We start from the raw sequence: 7,643 nt of genomic DNA, 5'->3' as shown, positions 1-7,643 counted from the left end.
CTTTAACCTATATGAAATTATCTTTTAAAACACTAAGTAGGTTTTTTTGGATCAACAATATAAAATGTTTTGAACGCTTCGATGTGGCATGTCAGATCCGGCCATAAGTCTGGGCCGGGTTTGGGGTGTTACAATAGCACCACCATTTTAAAAAAGGGGTTTCGATAGCTTGGCGACTCTACTAGGGACTTATAAGAGAGTCAAGCCAAGAAATTGATTTTTTATGTCTTAATGTCAAAAGTTTGGAAAATTTTAAAATATCGATCATTTTACATGTGTTTGTTGCATATGTTGTTACTTTGATTTCGCACATTGCATTTGCATGACCGCTGTGGTCACACCTTTAAGTGGAGTGAGAAGCTACGCTTTTGTGAGGTTTTCACCTCCGTATGAGCTAGTGGATTGCTTCCGGGATACTGTACCTATGTCTTCGTGAGATTTTCATCTCTGCATGGCCAAAGGGAAAGTGTCCCCTGAACTGAACTTGGTCTATATGAGCCTATAATGGGTGAGGACCGAGGAATCTACTGGTTCAGGTACGCTCACTTTAGAACTAAAACGCATATAGTGAGCTTTAAGTGCTTACCCAAGGGAGTAGATTGATAACCTTTAGTAAGCTATCCTTATAAGTGCTTGTTTGTTATACTTTCATATGATATTGACTTACTTTATTTTGCTATCATTGCATGTCACTCAACATTTAAAGGTGTCGATTCACGATTCAATTTCTAGATTGGAAAGTTTTGTAATGGGGAACAAATATCTTGATAAAGTGGAGGACAATGCCTCTGTTTGTACCTGGTCAAAGAAAACCCAGTTAGAGAAAGGAGATAGTATTACCGAGGGGTATACATCAGAGTTATGGGACTTCACTCGCGTTAATTCGACATAGAATGAGTTTCAAGAGTTGAGAAACATTTAGGCCCAATGGGATGATGAGGCTACGCAGCTTTTCTATCAGAATTATGGAGATCTTCCCTATTTGCTAGACATCAAGGTAGATAAGCATTTGTTCTGAGCTATGGTACAGTTTTGGAACCTTGCTTATAGTTGTTTTACATTTGGAGAGGTAGACTTAGTACCTACTATAGAGGAGTCTACGACCTTGCTTGCTGCCCAAAAATTCAGGGTAACAAAGCTTATGTTAGGGCTACTAACCCCCTAGTTTCGTGAAGAAATTAATGATGATTACAGGGGTGAGTGAATAGTGGGCCGCGGCTCGAATCCAACCGAAGGGTGATAGCAAATGGATTCTGTGGGAAGTTTGAGGGATTTGATATTGACACACCCAGATGTGAAAAAGAAGGTTGATGTCCTGGCTTTAAGTATGTATGGATTGATGATTTTCCCAAAGGCTATGGGGCACATAGATGAGTAGTTGCAGATTTATTCGATCGAATTAGTAAGCAGAACACGCCTGTGCCTGCAATCCTAGCCGAGACGTTTAGATCCTTGAGTGCATGTCGGAGAGCTGGTGAAGGTAGATTCATTGGATGTGCACAATTGTTGTTAGTTTGGTTCCACAGTCACTTTTGGAAGGTTGATAAGGTTTTTGCGGGTGTTCTTTAAAGACTATTCTCCACTAAAGGAAGCAGCAGCTATACCGAGGAGGGATGACATTACAAAGGAAAGGTGGATAGAAATACTCTAGAACCTCTGAGAAGAAGATGTTATGTGGAAAGCCCCTTGGATGACTCCTAGCGAAATCCTTTATCATTACGGGAACTTTGATTGGGTACCTCTTCCCAGAATTTAGGGGGTTGTTGGTTATGCACCATTACTTGTCCTAAGGCAATACAAGGCAGAATAGTTTATACCGGCAACATAAGGGCTAGTTCAGAGCTACTTCTCATATAAAGGTGATCATTATAAGAAGAAGATGCGAGAAATCTCCGAAGCTTGGAAGAAGGTTTGCTATGTGAAGATTTTGACTAAAGGACCGACGACAACTTTTGAATACAAAAGTGGTTTAGTAAGAGGGTCAATGATAACATCCCTAGACCGAGTTTAGAGGCTGCTCGATCAATGGAGGAGAATTTACGAGTGATTCCATCGGAGTTAGAGGTCATAAAGTAAGAGTTTGAAAGGAAGAGTTTGGAGCTTGGAAGAAAGCTAGAGAGGCTCGAGGAGGAAAATATGTACCTAAGCTTAGACGTTGACGTTCAGAAAATTGAGGTCGAAAAAGTAAGGAAAGAAAAGAGAAAGATTGAGGAAGACCGAGATGATTTGAAGACATAGTATAAGAAGACATAGCTATCATTGAAGAGAGCTGGATTGGGGAAATCTTCAGAGCAGTGGCAACAAGAGGTTCAAGAAGAAAGAGCCAAAGCTGAGTATTGGGAAAATAAGTTCCAAGAGATGCAGTCTCGTAATCAGGCCCTAGAGAAGGAGAATTAAGGATTAAAAACTAAGGTAACTGAACTGGGACGATCCCTTCATCATCACCGAAGTCGTAACTCTGCAGTCGAGTTAAAGGCAAGCCTGGATAAGATCGAAGAAATGAAGCACAATATTAGAGTGTTGGAAGCAGCACTACAGGACTGTGAGCTATGGATTGAGCAGCTCGAGGCAAGAGAAGAACATTGGAAGGGAGAGCTTCACCATTTTCAGGATCAAGTCAGAGATAGGGACTACCTCATGGGAGAAGCTATAGCATAGATTCGAGAGGTTGCTGATCATTTGCAAGACCTGGCGGCGCAAGCTAATGTGTTAAGTACAAAGTATGAGTTAGTGTCAGATAGAGGTCTAGAGTTAGCTTCGTTATTGAATAGGGTTACAACTTTGGGCCTGAAGGCAAAGGCGTACTTGTAATCCGTTTTGTATAAAGATTTTTGTTTCTTAAATAACATTTTCTAAAAGAAATTGAATCAGAATCGATGTCTTTTTACATTCATGCATTTGCATCTCATCGCATCATATGCATCCAAATTTATAGAAAGACCCTAATTAGTTAAAATTAATAGGGAGAATGAGAGTAAGAGAAAGAAAATTTGGAAGCATCACATCCTTATGGTACACGCGCTAAGTCAAAGAATATGGATCAAAGACTTGAGCAGATTCAGAAAGAAATGCAAGAGCAGTTACAGGAGCAGTTGGCAAAAATCCAACAAGAGATGAAGGATCAAATGTTGGAAGCTCAAAGGAATATGATGGCTGAGATGGCTCAGCTGTTGAGGGGAACAACAGATAAAGGAAAAGCCCCTATGACTACCGCTGAAGAGGATAACGAGGGTCATCCTCTTGGTTTCACTCCACCTCATGTACAGACCCAACCTAAGGCATATCCCCGAGGGCCATCTGTCACAATAAGGCCTCAACAGGGTCAAGTCGATGCTGGTTATACCCGGTTATACCCGATCTAGATGTAGCTGAGAGGGAAAAAATGAAACTCGAATCATCAAGGCAATTAGAAGAGCGTTACAGATGGTTAAAAGAGAAATTTAGGGCACTAGAAAATGCCGATAATCGTTAGGGAATGAATGCTAAGGACTTGAGTTTAGTCCCAGAATTGGTGCTTCCCCATAAGTTCAAAATGCCGAAATTCGAGAAGTACAATGGGACTACTTGCCCGAAAGCCCATATTACCATGTTCTGTAGACGGATGACTGGTTATGTAAACAATGATCAATTATTGATCCATTGTTTTCAGGATAGTTTGGTTGGGGTAGCGGCTAGGTGGTATAATCAACTAAGTCGCGTAAGGATCGGTTCTTGGAGAGACATAGCTCAAGCTTTTATGCAGCAATATAATCATGTGACTGACATGATTCCTGATAGAATTACCTTGCAAAACATGAAAAAGAAGCCTAATGAAAGTTTTAGGCAATATGCCCAGAGGTGGAGAGAGGTTGCCATGTAAGTTCAACAACCGCTCTTGGAGAAAGAGACTACTATGCAGTTCATCAACATTTTAAAGGCCCCATTCATTACCCACATGATTGGAAGTACCACCAAGAGTTTTGCCGATATAGTTATGGCGGGAGAAATGATTGAGAACGCCATAAGAGGTGGCAAGATAGAGGGGGAAGCTACTAAAAGATCAGCCTCAAGAAGGAAGGATAATGAGATGAATAATACGAGTAGCTACAATTCAAAAGTGGTTATGGTTAGTCAGCCCAGAGTAACTATGGTTGGGCAACAAGATTCTCAAAAGCAGGGATCTGGTTCAAGACAGAATTCTAAAAAGGTCTCATTTACGCCTATCCCAGTGACGTATCGGGAGCTTTATCAAAGTTTATTCAATGCGCATGCAATAGCCCCTTTTCATTTGAAACCGTTACAACTCCCATATCCCAAATGGTATGATGCAAATGCCAAATATGAGTACCATGTAGGAATATCGGGGCATTCAATTAAAAATTGTACTGGTTTTAAGAAGGCAGTGGAAAGACTAATCAAGATGGGGGTCGTAAAATTTGACGATACCCCTAGTACAGAGAACCCGTTGCCAAATCATGGTGATCAAGGGGTAAATGCAGTTGGGGATACGGATATGAAAAGGATTAAAGAGGGCATGTCCGAGGTGAGAACGCCGATAAAAATGATTTGGGAAGAAATGGTGAAAAGAGAGATGATAATCTTTAAAGAGAGAAATAAAGGAGCAAAGGACTACTGTGAGTTCCATGCTGAAGAGGGGCACGAGATCCAGGAATGCGACGAGTTTAAGGCCTTGGTACAAAGCCTTATGGACAACAAAGAGCTAGAATTTTATGAAGCTGGCACAAATAAGGAACATATATGCACATTAGAAGGTGCACCGAAGAATCAAAACCGCCCGAGGATTATTATTTTTTTACCAGGAAGTAATGAAGTTGAAACACCAACAGTACCGAAAGTCATCATTCATAAACTTATTTCCTTTCCTTATAAGGATAATAAGAGGGTACCTTGGAATTATAACTGCCATGTGTCAATGCCGGAGAAGGAGGATATAGCTAGTGCTTCTAAGGAAGCTCAAGGTGAGGGTTCTTACACACGTAGTGGGAAGCGCTACGATGCAGAAGGCGTCAAAGTTGAGCCTGCAAAAGCAAAAGCTTTAGATAAAGAAAAAGGGACCGAGGCACTGGTTAATGAGCCAGTGAAGGAAGAAGAAGCCAGAGAATTTTTAAAATTCTTAAAACACAGTGAGTACAGTGTGGTTGAACAATTGCACAAACAACCAGCTCGTATATCAGTGCTGGCTTTGCTTCTAAGTTCAGAGGCACATCGGGAAGCGTTAATGAAGGTGCTCAATGAGACTTATGTTACTAATGATATATCCGTCAACAAGTTGGATCGATTGGTTAGTAACATAAGTACTGACAATTTCATCTATTTCAATGATGATGAAATCCCACCTGGTGGCATGGGATCAGCTAAAGCTTTACACATCACCACTCGTTGTAAGGGGTATACACTGCCAAGTGTGCTTATTGATAATGGATCAGCTTTAAATGTCTTGCCATTATCGACATTGAACAGATTGCCTATAGATAGTTCTCACATAAAAACATGCCATAATGTAGTGAGAGCATTTGATGGCATGAAAAGGAAGGTCATGGGAAGAATCGACATTCCTTTGATGATTGGGCCAAACACGTATGAGATGGAATTTTTAGTAATGGACATCAAGCCCTCTTACAATTTCTTGTTGGGGAGGCCTTGGATACATTGGGCAGGAGCGGTGCCCTCATCTCTGCACCAAAAATTGAAGTTAGTAGCTGATGGACGGTTGGTCACTATAAATGCGGAGGAAGACATTATAGCGACAGTTACCAGTAGTGCACCCTATGTAGAAGCAAACGAGGAGGCAATTGAATGCTCTTTTCGTTCATTAGAATTCGTCAACGCAACATTCATTTCAGAGGGGAATGAGGTGCTGGTGCCCAAGATATCCAGACAACAAGGATGGGTTTGCAAATGACAATGGGAAGAGGAGCCTTGCCAGGAAAAGGATTAGGAAGATATCTTCAAGGAGGGATTCAAATTCCAGAGTTAAATGAGAAGAGAGACTGTTTTGGTTTGGGTTTCAGGCCAGATCAAAAGCAAAAGAGGAGTAAAATGGAGAAGCGTCAAGAAAGGAGAAGGGCGCGTTTAAGCGGAAAAGAAGTAGAGTGGGAATCGTTGACATTCCCTCATATATCCCAAACCTTTGTATCAGGAGGGATAATTCACCCTAAAGGAGGATTGCTTGAAGAAGGTGGTTGTTACATCAATGTTGTGTATAATGAAGAGTCTGAACGAGGAAACCTTGAGGGCATTCGCCCTTACGAACCGGGAAGCTCTTTGAATAATTGGGTTGCAGAGGAACTTCCTGTAGTTTTTAAAGATTCTTCAGAGTAATTTACAGAACACTCTTATTGCTCTAAAGCCTAGGAGTAGTAAGATTTCATTTGTAAAATAGGCTCATGTTCAGATATTTACATTTCAATAAAACATAATTTTTGTTATCAATTCAAGTGAATTTTCTTTTATACTGTTCAATATTCTTTTAACCTTTACATTCTTTCATTTCATTCATAACACATAAAAAAAAACTTTCTGAAAATTTATTTATTCTTTGTACATTCAAGTCCCTAAATATCAACGACATGAGCACTACAAATCCTAGATTCTCTTTTGAGCAAGACATGTGTTTAGAAGAACTTCAAGATTTTAAAGACGATAGGGATTGTGATATGTCTCCAGATCTTTTGAGAATGGTGAAGCAAGAGGAGAAATAAATCCTACCCCGTGAGAAAGAGGCAATAGAAAGTGTAGCTTTGGAGGAAGGGAAGGAGGTGAAAATTGGCACACATATTGCTAAAGAAACGAGACAAGGCCTTATTGAGCTACTGCGGGAATTCAAAGATATCTTTGCATGGTCATATGAGGATATGTCGGGTTTGAATACTGATATCGTAGTACATCGCCTCCCCATAAGACAAGATTGCAAGCCAGTCCAACAAAAATTGCGAAAGATAAGGCCCAATATTGTGCTGAAAATAAAAGACGAAGCCAAAAAGTAGTTTAATGCTAGATTCCTACAAGAGGTTATGTATTCAGAATGGGTGGCCAACATTGTGCCTATCCATAAGAATGATGGGAAGGTATGAATGTGTGTTGATTACAGAGATCTGAATAAAGCTAGCCCAAAGGAAAACTTTCCTTTACCGCACATCGATACCTTAGTGGACAATACAGCGGGATATTCGTTGTTCTCCTTTATGGATGGTTTCTCGGGGAACAATCAGATAAAGATGCATCCTGAAGACATGGATAAAACCACCTTCATAACATTGTGGGACACCTTTTGTCACAAGGTAATGCCCTTTGGGTTGAAGAATGCAGGGGCAACATACCAAAGGGCTATGGTGACTTTATTCCACGATATGATGCACAAAGAAATTGAGGTTTATGTTGATGACATGATTGCTAAATCTCAAACAGAGAAGAAACATATTGAAGTTTTGAGGAAGTTGTTCCTGAGATTAAGGAAATTTCAGTTGAAGCTTAATCCGACAAAGTGTATCTTCGAAGCTAGGTCGGGGAAGTTATTAGGCTTTGTGGTCAGCGAAAAGGGAATAGAAGTTGACTCAGACAAGGTTAGAGCTATACAAGAATTGCCTCCACCATGTACTCAGAAGGAAGTTCGGGGTTTTCTTGGAAGATTGAATTATATTACT

At 40.5% G+C, this 7,643-nt stretch overlaps 1 protein-coding gene across 1 annotated transcript; it reads left to right on the top strand.

Moving 5' to 3' along the window:
* The first annotated feature begins 3,973 nt into the window (after positions 1 to 3,973).
* On the top strand, positions 3,974 to 5,902 carry LOC107943964 (uncharacterized). The gene is made up of 2 exons (XM_016877783.1): positions 3,974 to 5,500; positions 5,693 to 5,902. The coding sequence occupies exons 1-2, from the start codon at positions 3,974 to 3,976 to the stop codon at positions 5,900 to 5,902; spliced, it is 1,737 nt and encodes a 578-aa protein (XP_016733272.1).
* Positions 5,903 to 7,643: the final 1,741 nt, after the last annotated feature.

The sequence above is a fragment of the Gossypium hirsutum genome, chromosome A04 (genome assembly GCF_007990345.1).
Source record: "Gossypium hirsutum isolate 1008001.06 chromosome A04, Gossypium_hirsutum_v2.1, whole genome shotgun sequence".
NCBI lineage: Eukaryota > Viridiplantae > Streptophyta > Magnoliopsida > Malvales > Malvaceae > Gossypium > Gossypium hirsutum.
The sequence above is the reverse complement of the archived record's forward strand: the minus strand, read 5'-3'. Positions and strand labels throughout refer to the sequence as shown.